Source organism: Myodes glareolus, chromosome 1 (assembly GCF_982192425.1).
Source record: "Myodes glareolus chromosome 1, mMyoGla1.1, whole genome shotgun sequence".
NCBI classification, from domain to species: Eukaryota; Metazoa; Chordata; class Mammalia; order Rodentia; family Cricetidae; genus Myodes; species Myodes glareolus.
The window spans coordinates 31,955,597-31,974,462 of record NC_142026.1 but is presented as its reverse complement, the minus strand read 5'-3'; the positions used below and the strand labels follow the sequence as shown (position 1 = coordinate 31,974,462).

General features: G+C 48.3%; 1 protein-coding gene across 2 annotated transcripts in view; it reads left to right on the top strand.

Annotated features, from left to right (window-relative positions):
• Window positions 1-1,062: 1,062 nt before the first annotated feature.
• Asb18 (ankyrin repeat and SOCS box containing 18) overlaps window positions 1,063-18,866 on the top strand; it is a 69,086-nt gene continuing 51,282 nt past the window's right edge. For both annotated transcript variants that reach the window (XM_085696794.2, XM_085696790.2), the window contains exon 1: window positions 1,063-1,333. In XM_085696794.2, the coding sequence (XP_085552920.1) occupies window positions 1,129-1,333 (205 nt within the window). In that variant the 5' untranslated portion in view covers window positions 1,063-1,128. The remainder of the gene's footprint in view (window positions 1,334-18,866) is intronic.

Genomic DNA, 18,866 nt, shown 5'->3' with positions numbered 1-18,866 from the left:
TGGGGGCTCAGACTCAAGACCCTGATGCCAGGTCTGGGGATGGAGCACTTGCCTAACCTGCAGGACAACCAGGGTTCCAGCCCCAGCCCCACACATAACCAGATATGGTAGCACACAACTATTATCCCAGCTCTGGGGAGGAGGAGGCAGGAGGCTCAGGAGTTTAAGGTTGCACCTAATAAGTTTGAGGTCATTCTGGACTGTATATATGATGTCTGTAAATCGATCAATAAATAATAGAGAATACCAGCATATCCTCCTTCTAAACACAGCAGAAGACCCAAAGCCAGGTTAGGTAGATGTTTCTGAGGCTTCTGTTTTGAGAAAGAAAACAGTCAACAATAGCTCTAAGTGAGCCACGAGGCATATACCTGTTGTCCATGCACTCTAGAAGCTGAGGCAGGAGGATGGCACGTTCAAGGTCAGCGTCAATTACAGAGTAAGATCCCATGGTGTGGTTTCAATGTAAAATGTCCCCAAAGGTTCCTGCATTTTGACACTTGGTCCACAGTTGGTGGCATTGTTTCTGGAGGTTGTGGAGCCTTGAGGATGTGGAGCCTCATGGGAGGAAGTGAATCGTGGGGAGGGGGGCTGACCTTGAGGACTTTTAGCAAAGCTCCACTTCCTGTCTGCTCAATGTTTCATAACTGTGGAAGTGATGTGCACAGCTGCTTCACACTCTTGTCACCATGCCCGCCCTCCCTCCTGCATTGTCCTGTACTTCTCTGAAGGACTGTGGCCCCTCCAACTGTGAGCCAAAATCAGCCCCCCCTACTCCCCCCCCACTGTTGTTACTTCCTGCTTCCTGCCAGCTTTTCAGTTACAACAAAGAGAAAGGTAACTGATCAAACCTTCTCAAACAACACCCCCTCTAAAGAGCTTTACCACTTCTCCAAACACACAGAACTGCCTACTGCCCATCCGTGTAGAAGCCTGCATAGTGACCCCTGGGGAAGACGCCTCCTCAGCCCTGCCATTGAGGTAGCAGCGGCAGCTTGGGCCCTCCCTGCTGACAGTAACCAGCCCTGGTTCTATTTATAACCACCTGCACTGCTCTGGGGACAGGGCTAACTTTGGACATGCATTAGAAGAAGAAAAGAAGGCTGGTCCCGACACAGGGACACCACAATGTCCAGCTGGGACTCGCCACCAGATTACCCCCTTAGCTCAGACTTCGTGAGGAGATTAAAGTCTGCCCTGGCCAGTGGGGACAAGGACACGGTGCAGGAACTGATCTGCACTGAAGCGGAGCCTGTGGATGCTGTGATAGAGCTGGCTAATGACGACTGGATGAAGGAGCCCTCGGCTCAGCTACCCGCAGGCGCACTGCTAGGTAACCACAGGAGGCCACAGGCCAATTACTAGTGCTTGCTGGGGTCTGCTCTGGGGAGGGAAGGCAAGGGTTCAGACAGGTGGTGATGCATCCTTGATAGGCATTCCTCATATAGCTATGTGTTAAGCAAAATAACAATTGGAGGCCGGGCAATAGTGGCGCATGCCTATAATCCCAGCACTCAGGGGTGGGAGGGTGCAGAGGCAGGTGGATCTCTGTGAGTTTGAGCTCTCTTCCAAGAGCTAGTTCCCGGACAGGCTGCAAAGCTACAGAGAAACCCAGTCTCAAAAACAACAACAACAATAATAATAATAAATAGAGAGACTCTCCACAGCAATAATCGTATTGGCAGGCAGACACTGTGATGGACTGTAATTTGCAGGCATGTTCAAGTACAGGTGACAAGCAGAAGCTGTTAGAAGGTGGTATCTTAGGATTTCTACTGCTATGAAGTGATACCATGGCCACGGTAACTCTTACAAAGGAAAGCATTTAATTGGGGCTGGCTTGCATTTCAGAGGTTCGACCCATTATTGTCATGGTGGGGAGCATGGCAGCACACAGGCAGACATGGTGCTGGAGAAGCAGATGAGAGTTTTACATCTGGATCCACAGGCAGCAGGAAGAGGGAATGAAGTGACACTTGGCCTGGCTTGAGCGTCTAGAACCTCAAAGTCCACTCCTAGTGGCACACGTATTCCCAAAACCACACATTACACCAACAAGTCCACACCTCCTAACATGCCACTCCCTGTGAACATATGAGGGACATTTTTTATTCAAATTACCACAGGGAGAAAGAAGAACAGTCCAAGATATCACTGCAAGGATCACTAACAAGGGTGAGGCTGCAGGCATCACTGGGTGCCAAAGTGTTTGCCCACTATGCCCAGGGCTCTGATCCCCATCCCCAGAACTGTAGAATCCTTAGATCACCAGGGACACATCTGTTTGGGCTGGATAGGCAGTCACTGCACAGACAAACATGCCTACAGAAACTCCTTCTGTGTAAGGTGGCCTTCGGAAACTCATCCAAATATCTACCATATCCAACATAACTTGGTGGCCTTTGTTCCGGCAATTTCTGTGACTTCTAGTTACCAGCCGTAAAGTCCCCCCTCCCCCAGTTCTGTACTGTTCTTAGGGTTCAGCCCAGGTGACTACATCTTCAACACTGCTTACACACTTGCCTATGGCGCATGCTGAGGACATACGTGTGTTACCTCAGCATCAAGTCCAACATCACACCAAACCATCTAAAGAAGATCGGAGCTCCTTTCTCTGCCTCAGGACAAGCTGTTCTCATCTTTCTCCTCCTCTACCCATTTATAGTGTAAATTCCACAGATCCACTCTACATCACCAGAGTCATGTGATGTTCTTTTCTCACATCCAAAAAGATGGACAGTAGGGGCAGAAGAGATGGCTCAGTGGTTAAGAACAGGTACTGCTCTCGCAGAGGACCTAAGTTGGGTTTCCAGCATCCCAGTCAGAGGGTTCACAACTGCCAAGAACAGCAGATCCAGGGCATCTGGTGCCCTCTTCTGGCATTATACTCGTATGACAAACAAATGTACACACACACACACACACACACACACACACACACACACACATTTTTATTAATTTTTTAACTGAGCATGTTCATGCATAATTAAAAATAAAATAAATCCATCACATGAGGAGATTAACCACAAAACCCTTAAACCAAATGCCTGTGGAAGAATGTCTTTATGTTACTCTTCTTATAAATAATACTGTGTGACTGGTACAGAAATATAGAATTTTCTTGAAATATTTTTCCCAAATCCAGAAGGAAGGGAGCAAATTTTGCCCTGGCCCCCAAAGAGCATGAGCATTCCTGGTTTTGAGAATTCATATTGAAATTGCCAGTTTAATAAGAGTGTGCCGATAGTTCTTACTTCCTGGTAGGTCATTCCTCTGTGTGTGTGCATGTGTGTGTGTGTGTGTGTGCGTGTGTGTGTTCACATGTGTATGTGCCTGGGGAACACAGAGGTCAGCAATATCAGGTATTGTGTCTCGGGCTCCTCCCATCTTGTTTTGTTGAGACAGGCTCTCTCCCTGGCCTGGAATTCACCATGTATGGTAGACTGGTAGGCCAGAGAGCCCAGTGATCTACCCATCTCAGTCAATGCAGCTGTGGGATTACAAGCATGCACTGCCACACCCAGCATTTCTACCTGGGTCCTGGGAACTGAACCTGGGTCCTCGTGTTTGCCTGGCAAGCACTTTACCCATGGAGCCCTCTTCCCAGCCTTAGCTAGCCTTTCTTTCCGCACCAGACACAGGATTTTGTGTCGCCTTGTGGTGCTCTTCACTGTGCTGCTCGTCTGTGTTGATCCATGGACAATGTCTCCCACACCCTTGCTCCTTTTCGTCATTGTTACGTAACATAGACACGGTCTCCTAGTCACATTTGCTGCAAGGCTGTTCTTAACCTGACGTTGACCACTGATTGTTGTCAACTGTTTTCTAGCTAGTCAGGTGTGTCCCCGTGGTTGTGGTTCTGAGCCCTCAGATCCATCCCCTGGTCAGTCCTCCTAATGTACATGTATCCATGGGCACATATGACATTATACACTCATGCATACATAAGTACATGTATGCACTATCATGAGGAGCATGCATGGAACACTACTGCTGGGGACTAACTCAGAAAAGAGGAGAATGGAAGTTCAAGGTTGGAGCCTCTGAGGGATCCATCCCACGCCTGTGATGGGAGTATCCTTCCTAGGCCAACCTTCCTTGTGATAGGCAGTGTTTAAGCTCCTTTTAGAGAGGTGCTTCATATTCCTCACATCTGGGGTCTACGGGCCCATCAGCCTCGACCTTCAACTCCGCACATCTCTCCAGGAGCCAGGTCGGAGCATCAAAAGAAGGAAATCTTGTCTTCACAGATGGCGGTATGGCTGGAAATAACATACTTGCCCTCCTGCCCTCTTGACCACCTCTGCGCTCAGCCCTGAGCTGATCATCACGAACTGCCTCAGCTCCTCCTTGACCCCTGGGTTCCTGTTCAGGGCAGTGTGTAGAATGTGCTAGAAAGGGAAGGGTCAGGTCACTGTTTCAGTCAGCAAAGGTATTACCGTGCATGCCCAGCTCCTGCCTGCAGTTCCCACCTCTTTGGAGCTTCCCTTAATGCGCTGCCTCCCTTGCAGCCTGCAGTCACGCCACCTGCCACCAGCTGGGACCCTGGCCAGGGCGAGGGTCCTGTCTGCACGTCTCTTGCTAACATGTCCCGAATGGTTAAGAATTGTATGTTGGAATCCTCTCTTTAGCACATCACTTCTTCCCATGTGGCTAATTATGAGCAAAGTCTTTCCCATCCAGTTACTCTCAGAGTTCTGGAAACCGGCAAAATATGTCAGGGAAGTTACAGTCCTCCCACCACGAGTCCGTTGCTTATAGATTTTTATATCCAGACTTCTCCCTGCTGTATATGTGACAGCCTGAGCTGCCACCACACACTATGTGAGCTATGCATGGTGCTATGCATGGTGCTTTGTGTGTCTGTCCAGTGTCCCTGAGTGCCCTGTAGGTCATGAGAGCAGGCTTCCCTTGGTAGGTCCTGGAGCCTCACAGAGAAGCTCCCGGATGGACTGAACTTGGAACTGGCCCCTGCACTGCCCTCAGAGACACTGGCATCCTAAAGGCTCACAGTGGTCCCAAATTGAAGTTGGCATGCTCTTATCTCATATGAACTTTGACCCGTGAAACTGTTGACTCTTGGCCATCCTTTGGGACCCACTGCCTTAGGTCATGGGTTGTGTCCCTTTGTTCTCTCAAGACTTACTGGGATTAAAATGTCCACGCGGTCTTTGGGATTCCTGAGAAGTGGTCACTGTGGCACAGGTGACTGCAGCTTGTACAGGGCATAAAGACTCAAGATCACATGGACCCTGTACAGAATTCAGGAATGTGGAAGGCTGGGAAGACACAGAGGTGGGGCTGGGGAGGGGAAGAGTGGGGTATACCCACCACATGAGAAAAATGAGAATCAAGTGTCATGGGAAAAATCAATTGACACAGAAGAGAAGCGGTTTTCACCCCAAGGACAACCCAAGTGGATGGAGCTCCAGGCAAGGGTCAAAAGATGATAGCGTAGACAAAAAGCTGAAGAGGAACCTGCCCATCGTGGGCTCACTGGCCTGTGGACCTATTTCTCCACCAAATAAAGAGAGAGAGAGACCCCTGCTGAGAAAGTTATGGGAGCAGATTTTTCTGGAGAAGCCAGCCAGGTGCCCATGTATCCCTTGTTACAAGGTCAGAGAAACTAGGAAACATGGCTGAGGCAGAAGACGGAGCTATCACCTCCTGAGGAGGCATCAGGAAGGGAAGGTTCATTGTTCCAGATTCTTTTAGGGGGCTGACAAATCTTGGGAAACACTTGCTCTGCTACAAGAATGGGTGTGGGGGACCAAACAAGATACTGAAAAGGGGCCAGAGTCTTCGAGCTAGGTCTCAGTCCTTTTAGCAGGAGACACTGTAACTCCCAACCCAATCTAGCTCAAGACAAGACCCTCCCACTCACCCACTGGGAGGAATCTGAGGTGCCCTGTGTCGCTGGCTCTATGCTCACTCTAAGGATGAGGGGCTCTGTGTGTGTGTGTCTGTCTGTCTGTCTGTGTGTCTGTCTTTCTGTCTGTGTGTCTGTGTGTGTCTGCCTGTCTGTGTGTCTGTTTGTCTGTGTATTTTCAGAACAACTCACAATCAACTCCGCTCTCCTAACAGAAATGTTCTAGTAAGAACTTCCTCTCCCCTTCTCACCTTTGCCACCCACCTCCTTCCAGACCCCACTCAGGAAGGTCACCTCTCTGAAAGGTCACACTATTAATCCAGGTGGTCACCTCCCCTCCTCCCTTGCAAGAACACACACCCTTCGTCTCTATTTGTTACTGAAAAACATGGCCGTCTTGGTCTGTTTTCTGTCGTTGTATCAAAATACTCGGTGCTAGATAATTACAAAGCAAAGAAGCTTATGTGAACTCAAGGTTGGGAGACTGGGTATGCTGAACCAGGAAACTTAGCTGTTCACCCCCTTGACTGCATTGTAACCTGGCATGCAGCATCATGGTGGACTATAGGACGGAGGGATCTCATGGTGGAATATAGATAGCATCATGGTGGAATACAGCCTTGGCAGTGATCCCATGGTGAGTCAGAAGCCAGAGACAGGAAGAGGCCACCCATGATTTTTATCAAGCTTTTCTTTTTCTCTTATATTCCTCATTTCATATATTTATTATACTTCATATATATAATGATATATCTATATATAATATTGGGTTTCATTATGACACTGTATGCATGTACATAAAATGTTTGCATCATTTCATACCTATTACCTTCTCTTGACTCCCTTACAGTCCTAATGATCCCACTCCTTTCCCCAATCAGGTTGTCCTTGTAGAGTGTGTGTGTGTGTGTGTGTGTGTGTGTGTGTCCGTCCTAATGAGTTTAATTAATGTTACTCACAGAAGCCTGGATCATCCTCCCTCCACCTCCAGGCGCTGAGATTCCAGACACGTCCCGCCCACTGTGCCTGCCTTTTTCTGTGGATGCTCGGGATCTGAACTCTGATCCTTGTGAGTGTGAAGCTAGCTCTCTACTCACCGAGCTGTCTCCCTAGGCTATTTTTTTTTTATGCCATCAGATGTTCAAAACTCACATACTCCTCCCTGGCCTCACACCCTGTATCCTCAGCCTTGAGGAGAAGCTCAGTCACGGGGTACAATACTGACGTGGATTAGCCACACTCCTCTATGGACCCCGCACTGGATGTATGCAGACCCAATAAACAGTGCTCCTCTGTGGGGAAATATTTCATTCTGCTTTAAGTCAAAGCCGACCTCCTGCTATCGATTGTCCATGACAATCGCATGATTTGTCCCGACTTCTTTTCCATACCGACTGGAGTAAGGAGAGGGGGAAAGGGTGGCTGGGAGGAGGGTGCCAAGACCCACCTAATCCCTCAAATGCTTCCGCTGTACAATTTAGTAACTGCCATAATCACATACTTAAGAAACAACTGATTACTAATTGCTATTATTAAGGGTATCAGCAGTCTGTGATTCTGCAGAGGGTACATCATATACAAGTCAAGATGCTACTTGAGCTCCTGATGGAAATAGAGGAACGGGTGTATTATGTTGTGTTTAGGGCAACGGTATTTAAGCATCCAGGGGAAAGCTAAAGAAAGACTAATTGAGCTTTTATTAAGAGGTCTTCCCGGTCTCATGTATAGGTGGACTGAGTGTACAGGAACGTGGAATAGATGTGCACACGTGTGAAAATGGGGACCAGTTGTGAAGGGGCTTCATCCACAAGGCTGTATGCTTAAAGGTGCCAAGATACTTAGCCTGGTCCACCACGCCACATCAGTCATACTTCCTCATGTATGGAGAGAGACACCACATGCGACATTTAAGTTGAGAAAGCACACATGGCTCCTGCCACTAAAGAGATGTGATGGCCGGGTGAGTGTGTTGATGGTGGCCTCTCAGACTAGATACCATATAGTGTTCAAGGCAAAGGTCTCAGAGTAAAATGACCCAGGCTCTTACTTCGCCACTGTCCATGGAGCCTTGAATATGTCGGCCCATTCCTCTGAAGCTTAATTTCCTCACTGAAGTAAAAAGGACAGTATATCAGTGTCAACTCTGAGGCCCTCTGCCAGTTGGGCTGGCCAGAGTTCCGAGAAGGACTTGTGTCCACAGAGGAGGTTAGCATCACCCGTCCCCAGCCACCCTGCCTGTCTGAGCAGTTCTTCCTGCTAAGGTCTGAGCAGAACATCCCTTGCCTTCAGCAGAAAGTTCCACTGACTAGTTTGGGGGCCACTGGGAAGTGGTGGTATTGTCTGAATGGCTAGTAGGAAACCGGGTGGCACATTTCTGCCAGGCTACGGGGCAAAGGAGAGCACGTACCTCAGCAGAGTGTACCAGACCTGCCGTCAGTCTGGCGTGGAAGCAGAGTGTCTTAATCAGGGTTTCTATAGCTGTGAAGACACCAGGACCACAGCAGCTCTTATAAAGGAAACCGTTTAATTGAGGTGGCTTCCAGTTCAGAGGGGCAGTCCATTATCATCATGATGGGACATGGAGGCTTGCAGGCAGACATGGTACTGGACAGGTAGTTGAGAGTTCTACATCTTTGCAGGCAACAGGAAGTGGTCTCTCTCACTTGGCGTGGCTTGAGCATTTATGAGATCTCAAAGCCTGCCTCCACAGTCACATAATTCCTCCAGTAAGACCACATCTAGGCCTAGAGACATGGCTCAACAGTTAAGAGCAGTGATTGCTCTTCTAGAGGACCGAAGTTCAATTCCCAGGACCCACATGGCAGCTTGCAACTGTCTGTAACTCCAGTTCCAGAGGATCTGACACCCTCACACAGACACGCGTGCAAGCAAAACACCAATGCACTTAAAATATTTTTAAAAAAATGGATAAAGAAAACTCATTTTTTTAAAAAGAAGACCACACCTAGTCCAACAAAACCATACCTCCGAATAGTGTCACTCCCTTTGGGGGCCATTTTCATTCAAACCGAGAGAGAGAGAGAAGGGGGGGGGGGGGAATCAGCAACGCCACACTGACCTGCTCTTCTCAATGAACTCCCTAAGAGGTGTTATCTTCCCACTTTGAGGAAGAAAATTACGCCGATGAGGCTCAGAGGTGTTAAGCAACCCAGTTGAGGTCTCCCAGCCACCGTGTATCCTATGCTCACCTTGGTCCTCATGATCCCTAGAGTTCACCCTTGGGCTGCGCTTGGCAGGACACCAAAGCTTACTCTTTGCTCGGTAATCAACCACCAGGTATGAGTGGGGCATGTGTTTAAAAACAAGGACATCGAGAAAGTTGCAGGCAAATGGATGGAATTAGAAAAAATCATCCTGAGTGAGGTAATCCAGACCCAGAAAGACAAACATGGTGTGTGTTCCCTCATATGTGGATATTAGCTCAGAGAAGTCAGGTAACAAGAAGGGTCCAAAGGGGCACACATAGATTTCCCTGGTAAGGGGAAGGAGCAGAGACCTCCTGGGTAGACTGCAGGTAGGGTGGGGATGGGAGCATGAGGGAACAAGTTGAGGGGCAGATGGAGCGGGAGAGTAATGGAAGAGGTGACTTGATAGGGGTGGCATTTCTGGGTCAGGTAGAAACCTGATGGAAGGGAAACTCCCACAAATCTACAAGAGTGACTGCAACTAAGTCTCCTGTCAGTAGCGGATAGGGAGCCTGAACTAACCGTCTCCTGTAATCAGTATGGTGACTACCCCAGTGATCATCAGAGAGCCTTCATCCAGTAATTGCTAGAAGCAGATGCAGAGATCTATAGTCAAGCACTGGACTGAGCACAAGGAATCCTGTTGAGGAGAAGAAGGAAGGATTGTATGAGTCATGGGGTCAGAGTCATCACTGGGAACCCAGAGAACAACTGACCTCCTTATGGGAGCTCACAAATGATGGGCCAATGGCTAGGGAGCCTGTATGGAACCAGCCTAGACTCTCTGCATATGTGTGATGGCTGTGTGGCTTGGTCTACTTGTGAGACCCTTGACAGTAAAAGTAAGGTCTATCCCTAATGCTTTGGCTGACTTCGGGGAACCTATTTCCAAATGCTGGGTTACCTTGCCCAGACTTAATACTAAGCTCCTCTTAGTCCTACCTCAACTTGATATGCCATGCTTTGTTGACACCCATGGGAGGACTGCCCCTTTCTGAACAGAGGGGGAGAGGGGTGGACTGGAGAGGGAGGTGGAGGGAGGGAATGAGAGGAGGGGGCAGGGGAAGTTGGGATCAGGATATAAAATAAATGGAAAAATTTAATTAATAAAGAGGGGGAGATAGAGGGAAAAGAGTGGAGCATGGGGACCACTGCCCCCAGCCAGGGCTCATGCTGCCTGCCCACCTAAAGGCACTGTACAGAAAGGTGCATGAAGGCATGTTCCCCACGGAAGGTGTTAGAACCCACTGAGCTGGTACCCTAGGGACATATACACCACCAGCACCCATGCATGTATGTGCATTCATGCATACCTGCAATATTAATAGTTCAGAGTTCCTAGTTCTGAATATTTCAGCAAAAGACAGGAAGGGAGGGAGGGAGGGAGGGAGGGAGGGAGGGAGGGAGGGAGGGACCGAGGGACCGAGGGACCAAGGGACGGAGGGAGAAGAAAGGAAGGACAGGCAGAAGGAAGGATGGATGGACAAATGCATGAGATTCTCCTCTAGAGAATAAGAGAAGACACCAGAAGCAGGAGGTGACCCATGGCAGGGAAGGGAAACAGAGATATTCCCCACCAACTCGGCTGCTCGCGCGGTCATACACTGTGGGGGCTGGGAGACCCTGCTCGCAGCAAAATGAAATTAAACCTTTCTAAGTACTTATAAATCAGAATCTAATGACACTATCCCACCACCAGCCTGAGCATTGCTCTTATTACTTTGATTCACAAGCCAGGAAAAGATCCGGAATTATGCACAAATTATTGTCCCATCTTCTTAATTAACGCTGATTGCAAAATTCTTGCTAAAGTCCTTGCTAACAGACTCAATTATGTACCGCCTGAATTGATTCACCCAGATCAAGTGGAATTTATTAGAAATACACTTTCCTACAATAACATCAGATTATCTTTGAATATAGTTAAATTATTTAGGAATAAGATGGCTACGGCAGCCGCTCCTGCTTTAGAGAACACAAAAATACCTAGAATTAGACTGTTGCTTTGCTTTCTGCAAGACACACACCCTAGGCGCTTCCTTGTCCCAGAAGCAGGTTGAGTCACACTGTGAAGAGATGAAATGCATGCCTTCGAGCTAATGGTCCAGCTTCAAAGACATATGGGCAGGAAGAAAAATCCTACCGGGTCGTGTCTCCACTGTCCCCCACCCCCAGGACAAACTGTCCCTGCCTTCCCTGCCCGTGGAACATGATGAAATCGCAATTAGACTAAATCAGGATATTTTCAGAATCAAAATGGAGAAACAGACTAATAAAACGGTAATGTATGCTGATGGCATCCTCCCATTAGCATCACTGCCAAGCGCGCTGGAGAGTTTCATCTGGGGAGAACAAAAGGAAAGGGGGAAGATAGGAGAGAGCTTTCCTGCCTCTCCCACTCCTGAGATGGTGTCCTGTCCGGGAAGTATTGCAAAGGCAGAAGGACATGGAAGGCACACTCTCTGTAGCCAGGTTCTACCTTCCTAGCCCCACGTGCCCTTGGCTTTTGATACCAACATCAGGACCTAGATAATGAGGGGGAACTAGCTTTGGCCTTCTTCCACTTCTCCAGCTAGACAGTGGTCAGTACTTACAGAGCGGTGGATGATGAAATATTTAGGTTGTCCCCGGGTGGGTGAGCCGCTGTCGAGAGGCTGTGGTGAGAATGAAGGAACGCAGCAGTGGGTGAGGGGCACACAGGGTATGATATGTTGTACGGGGCAGTGGGACCCAGATGGAACCAAGGAAGTAGGCATCAGACGATAAAGCAGTCAAACTGTTGAGACTGGAGTCCAAGGCCTTAGGGCCGACACTTGCCCAAAAAGGCAGTGGGCAGCCATCAGGCAGAGAATGTCAGCATATGACTTGGAAAGAAAACTGAAAATTCTTTAACAGACATAGGAAGGGTGGAAGCAGAGAGATGGGTGACAAGATACACACCATCTTGCTTCCCCACCTCTCCCTCCCTTATGGATAAAATCCTTAGAACCATATCTTGTGTCCAGCATGTCCCGCCCCCCCTCCTTGAAGCTGCGGCTGATCTTGTCCTTATCTACAGAAGTCTCAACAGCAGATCAAAGAGGAGATGTAGGTGGTGGGGTGGGGGAGACACGGCAAACCTGAAAACATAGCAGCATAAAGCTCCCAGCCTGAAAAATAGAACGGAACGTGCATGATAATAAAATGATCATAGACTGTTACATAATATAAAATTCTGTCATAATTAGTTGGGGTCCAAGAAATAGACAGGGTGGGGCAGAAAAAGAAAAATGATCAAATGCCATGCTTTGTTGACACCCATGGGAAGCCTGCCCCTTTCTGAACAGAAATAGAGTAGGAGGGTATTGGTGGGGGGGGGGCAGAAAGGGGAGGGGATGAGAGGAGAGGAGGAAGGGAAAACTGTGGTTGGGATGTAAAATCAATGAATAAATTTGATAATATTTTTAAATAATCAGAGATAACTACCCCACATTTCCGAGGATGAGTGGTGATAGATGTGAACTGACAGATCTATGTTCTGTACGCCCAAGGCAGAGATGGGGGGAGGGTGCGCCTGGATATCTGGGCATTCGGTTACCGTGGGAGAGTCACATTCACCTTGTAATAAAGAGCATGTCCCATTGGAAAGAAGGAGCGGGAAGCAGATTTGGTATAGTGTTCCTTCCCACAAACCAGCAAAGATTTCGGTGACAGCTGGTGCTTTTTGCCAGCTTGACAGACTAGAACCACCTGATAGATGCACCTACGGGCATGCCCACTGTGGGCGGCACCATTTCCTGGCCAGGATCCTGGACTGCACAAGTGGAGGAAGGAGATGAGCAGCGGCATCTGTCATCACCCTCCACTTCCTGATTGGGGATGTGATGTGGCAAGTGTTTCAAGCCCCTGCCACCTTGACTGCCGCAAAATGAACTTCACTCTTGGTCTGGGAGCCAGAATAAGACCTTTCTCTCTTAAATCATTTTTCTCAGAGTATTTTAGCAAAGCAACAGGAAAAGAAGCTAAGACAGTTCCTACTGCCTACAGCAAAAGTCAGCCAAGTGGTTTTATGAATAAAACTTTATTGACCCACAGCCACCTTCTGTGTTTACAAATAATCTCCAGGTGTTTTTATAACCCAAAGGCAGAGCTGAGTACATGGAGACCATGTAGCCCATAAGACCTAAAACATTTACTGTCTGGTGCTTCACAGAGAAAATTTGGCATCCTCAACGCAATGGCACATGGTTTAAGTTTTAGGCCAAACACTAGATGACCTACCTGTCTGCCCCAGTCATTCCCTCCTGGTCTCCTTTCACCTGTCAGATATGATGTCCACACTCCAGTGCTACCCTGAGTCGGCTGGGAGGCAAGCATCTCTCAGGGAAGTGTTTGACGCTGACACTGACTGCTAGCCTTGGGAAATGTTTGCAGTATTGATGCAATATCACAGTTCCACGGGTAGGGCTCATGGACTTCTAAGTCTATATTCATTTTGCTTCCTCCAGTAATTATTTTTCAATGGATCTGGGAAAAGAATCAAGTCTATAACAAACTGGGAACCCTCGTTTAAAAAACGAGAAAGAAAACCCTGGTCCTTCATCTCAGGTGGCTGGAAAACTGAACTATACCTCAACAAGGGGTTCAGTCCTGAAAGCTTCTTAGTCTCCGAGACCTTCAGGCTCTCTGGATGCTGGCAGCATATCAGCTCCTCCTTCCGGGAACCTCTCTGGGGTTTTCAGTCAGACACTGGGGAGAGCTGGCCTCATAGGATACTAGCTAGGATCAACACCTAGAATGCATGCTTAGTGGAAGCATTGACACAGGTCTGACCCTGCAGCTTAGGAGCCCAGGGTCACAGTTTCATCACCGTTTTCAGGTTCAAATGTCAGAATCTCCACTGTTGCCTGAAGCCACCATTACTCCTGGATGCGAGTGAGTGAGGTGACCCTCTAAAGCTGTGTCAGATCCTGAGGCCACTGACAGGGAGTGCCCAGCTTTCCTTGCAAGACAACCCTCGGCTCCAGCCCTCAGACACGCTGACGGGCTGGTTTGTTTTCTGTCTATATTCCTTCCATCTGGAGTCCAGAATGCCACCTTTTAGACGACACTTTGGCATTATAGTTCTGTGCCTCTTTCTCCAGGAAGAATAGAGGGTTTTGCTCCCCTGCAATAATCAGAGAGGAAGCATACCCCCAAGAGAGAAACACCCCAGCTTCCCACTGCTCTGTTCAGAGGCCATGTTTGGAAGGCACCTGCTGTGGCCTCCAGCTACTCCAATACCTTACCTTACCCTAGGTACCCAAAGCGCAAGTGGGTTTCAGTTACTGCTAATGACTGCCTTGTCCCTCTCCCTCACAAGCCTTCAAGGCAGGAACTCCCATGCTATCTACCTGTTTGATTCTAGTAACCGAAGCATGCTTTGTATACATTAACTCCATATGTGTACATCTCCAGTCCAATAGGAACGAACCCTCCATCAGCATCAACGGACTTCCAAAACCCAGTTTTCAAAGAAACCCTTTCGTGATTTAACAAGACAATATAGCTGACATTGTATTTTTTGAGGTAGGGTCTCTAATTCAGGCTGACCTCCAATCTGCTAAATAGCTGAGCTTGAACTTGAACTATGACCTTGCACTTCCAATCCTCTTTCTTCCACCTCCTAAGTGCTCAGATTACAAGCATTCTCCATCACATTCAGTCTTACATGGTGCACCCTAACAACTGAGCTACACCCCCAGCCCTAACTTACATTTCCCCCCCTGTGTATATATGTGTGTCTGGTATGTGTATGTATGCGCAAATGTGTGGGAGCATGTGTACGTGCAGGTGTGAGTGCATGTGGGTGCATGCAGAGGGCAGAGGTCGGTGTCAGTTGTCTTCCTTGACCGCTTGTCATCTCATATATTGAGGCAGATGTTCTTGATTGACCCCAGAGCTGGGGAACCCCCTCTCTCTGCCCAGAGCACTAGGAGTACAGGTGGCTGGCCATGCTCAGCATGCCAGTCACTTTTGTGGGCACCGGGGGTTTGAACCCAGGTGCTCACACTTGCCAGCACTTCACTCACCGAGCCATCTCTCCAGCTGTGCAACTTACACTTTACATTAGTGAACTGGGATACTGTGTTTGTTTAATAGTCATTTAGCAGATGCGATTTTTCCTGTTGGAGGTTTAGTGCCATTTTTTCTGATAACAAATAAGTCCAGGACCAGCAAGATGGTTCAGTGATAAAGGTACTTACCTCCAGATGTGACAACTTGAGTTCTATCCCTGGGACCCACATGGTGGAAGGGAAGACGAGTCTCTGAAACCTTCCCTCTGACTTCCACACACGACCCACGGTGCTTGCTTGGGTGCTCGCTGGACCTGAACCCGGAGGCAATCATACATGCACATACACATACACACACATGCACACACATGCATACACACACACACACACACTCACACACACACACACATAAATCAATAAATGGGACAAAAGTAAACTTTAAATAAAGAAGGCCAAAGAATTTTCCATCCGTCAGATGAAACTGGCTTTACTTGGCCCTGTGGAAAGAATGGAAAGAGACCCCAGGAATTTCTGGTTTCAAACAGGGCCACAGAGCTCGCTCAGCACAACAATCAGACTCAACCAACTTCAAGAGGGAAGCATCCTGCTCCCCGTGTGAGGTTCATAGCAAACAATCAGGCTGAACATGCAATTTGTCTCAAGAGGCAGAAGCTGCAATTTCACCGTGTCATTAAAACCCCAGGACAGTTGCGAAGAAAACTGGACCTCCCTGGGCATGGGACGCTCTGTGACAGCCTCTCCAGCACCATCCCTATGGGCTGGAAATGTCCTGCCACAGCTGCTGCCGTGTGGTCCTGCCCGAGGAGTATTTGGTGGCTCTGCCTTGCCTTCAGTCACGGTGGCGGCTCACGTGCAAGCGAAAACCTTTGCACTCTGAGCATCGGAAAGCACTTGTGGGCTATCCTTGCAAACGGTGCTTGTCCTCTCTAGCTGGGACCGTGTCGGTGCTGGGGCTAGACCTTGTTGCTTTACGTTGTCTGTGCTGAGCTCTGTAACACATCAGGGAAAAGAAGTTACAGAGGTGGTTTGCCCCCCTCCCCCATGTTGTGTTCCTCTGCACGATGGAAATGAGATTTCTTAATAATGTGAAATTGGCACAGATAATTTAAGTCATTATTAATAGATACACTTGATCTGAGGAAGTAAATGTTTTAATGCTTTGTTAAATGGGGTGTGTTGTATCTACATTGTCATTCAGAGAAAAGGTTAAGGCACTTCAACGTTCTTCAGATTGATGTCGGGGCAACTCACTTGGGTGGATGTGTCTTGGATGACAAAAATGGAGCTTCGCACACCTGCCAGGCTTTCTGTTGAAACTGGTAATAATCAAAGTGAACACAGAATGTGGGATAAAGGAAGGTGGCCTTTGGACACTGCCAAAGAGAATGTGATTGGAAAGGGACAGTGAAGGAACCATATGGTCCAGCCTGCAGCTGTGGGGCTGTTGGAAGAGACACTGCCAGCCTGGGGTAAGGGGGTCTAGAAGGCGGCAGTATCAGAGAGCTTTTTGCTGCTGTGGTAAAATGCCATGATCAAAAGGAACCTTATTTGGGCATATAGTTCCAGAGGGTTACATGCCGTAATGATGGGGACAGGGCGGCAACAGGCAGCGGGAGTAGGAAGCTGAGAGATCACTTCTTGACCCCACACCAGATGCAGAGAGGGGAAACTTGAAGTGAGGTGAGACTATAAACTCTCAAAACCTACTCCCAGTGGCAAACTTCCTCCAGTAAGTTATGCTCCCTGACCTGAAGGTTCCATAACCTCCCCACACATCGCTGTCAACTGGGAACCCACTGTTTAAATACCTGAGTCTACGGGGTATGTTTCTCATTCAAACCACCACAGTGGCCATCTACGGAAAGGGCCACATGGACTGGGCCAGCAATGTGAACAAGCATGTTTATGAGCACATGCAAAGACTCTGAAATGTCTACGGGACTGTGACTTCTTGCCCCTTTGACTTCTCACTTACTTGTACACTTGACCCCAGCAGGAAATCAGTTACATTCCAATGACCCAGGAAGAAAGCCAGGCATTCAGGCATTGGTCCTACCTCCAGAGCACGGGAAAATGGCAGTGGTGCCCTGCTTTGGAAACTATCCCTGGGACAAACAGAAAATTCTTGTTAGAGAGAAAGAGGCCAGTCCTGTCACCAAGCCACCAGCCCAGCATTCCGAATTGACTGGACTATCCCACAAAGTCTCTAGAGTATGAATATTTAGTTGTTGTTTGGGAGAAAAAGATGATCTTTGTTCAGTTTGGTTACAGGAAACAAAGATCCCGTGAAGCTAAGCATCACCTCTCAGGCTCCCCCATGTGCACAACCTGTGGTCATCTCAAGGCAGAATTCACCTTCATCTCACTGGATCCAGAGGCGGAAAACAACACCAATAAACATCTCTCTCATTAGCTGTCTCCACGACAAGGTGCAGTTAGGAAAGACTAATCGGTGTCCCTCCTGTGGACCAAGCATCACGTTTATTATTTAAATCTCCAAAGAATGTTCTCTGCAATATGATATTCAAATCCAGTTACCTACTGGCTCCAGGGTGGAGAAATGACTCCTCATTCTGTCATTCAGACCAAAGCTGGGCATCCTCTCCTTCTTCGATTTTTCCCTTCCTCCTCCTCATTCACTCAGCACACTCTGCCAGTCCATTTGTTTGAAGCTCTGCCATGGTTTACCAGACAAACAAGGCTTGCGCCATCGAAGCGGGTACCAGTTGTTAGTCGGTCTGCAGAAATAAAATTATTATATCTGCTAACTTGGGGCATACTAAATTCATTAGCCACCCTCTTTTCAGGAGAGAACAGCACCCAGAAGCATTTGTAGGTAGGACCAGCTCCTTGGTCAGAACATTCATGGGACCTCGCTGCAAGAAAAGAGAGAAGATTTTTACGGGCGACACCAGAGACAGGAAGAGGAACTGAAGAGAAAGGTCTACTAAGGCTGGGGGAGGTGTGAAAACCCACTCCCATCTTCAAGGTAACTGCTAATGTTGATCAGTGAGAAAGTAGTCACCGAATTGGGAAACACAACACTAGCCAAGAAAAGCCAAATCAACTGTGGGCCAGCGTGGAGGCAGAATCAAATGTGCGCAGGCTTCAAAACAGAGATCAAAGGAAACCCTGGGCAGCAAAGCACAGTTGCTTGGGGACTCCAGGAAGGACTCAGGGTTCTGAAAGCCCAAGTAAGTGAACTTGAACTGACCCTTCCTGATACAAGTGATCCTTCGATACAAACACGCTTTGATGGTTTAAAATAACTCCAAATAACTTGCTACATTTGTGTCACCTAAATTTGGGTGCAAACATCAGTATGCCTTTGGCACCAAGTGCCTCTGAGCTGGACAACAAGAAAAAGAAGTTTCTAGAGTCGTAAGCGGGAGGATCCAGAGTCATGACCCAGCAGTCTGAGACCCTCAATTCACAAGAAACAGAACCCTGTATGCCTGGAGTTTCCCCACTGGCGTGAAACACCAACTCTGTCCACTGCTCTGACCTGCTGAGATCGTTTGGAACCTGATTGCATCCCTGGGGCTCACGGTTTCCCCTCCATATATTCGTGCAAATCACCAACCAGTGGACCTGCAGGGCAGGGCTGAAGGCAGCATTTACAGTATCTCTAGCTCCCTTCTGAAGCATGGTTTCTACCCAGCTGCAGATAGAAGCACTCAGAGAGTTCGCAGTGATCCTTCTGCTCAAGCCACTGCCTAGAACAGCTCAAGAGAG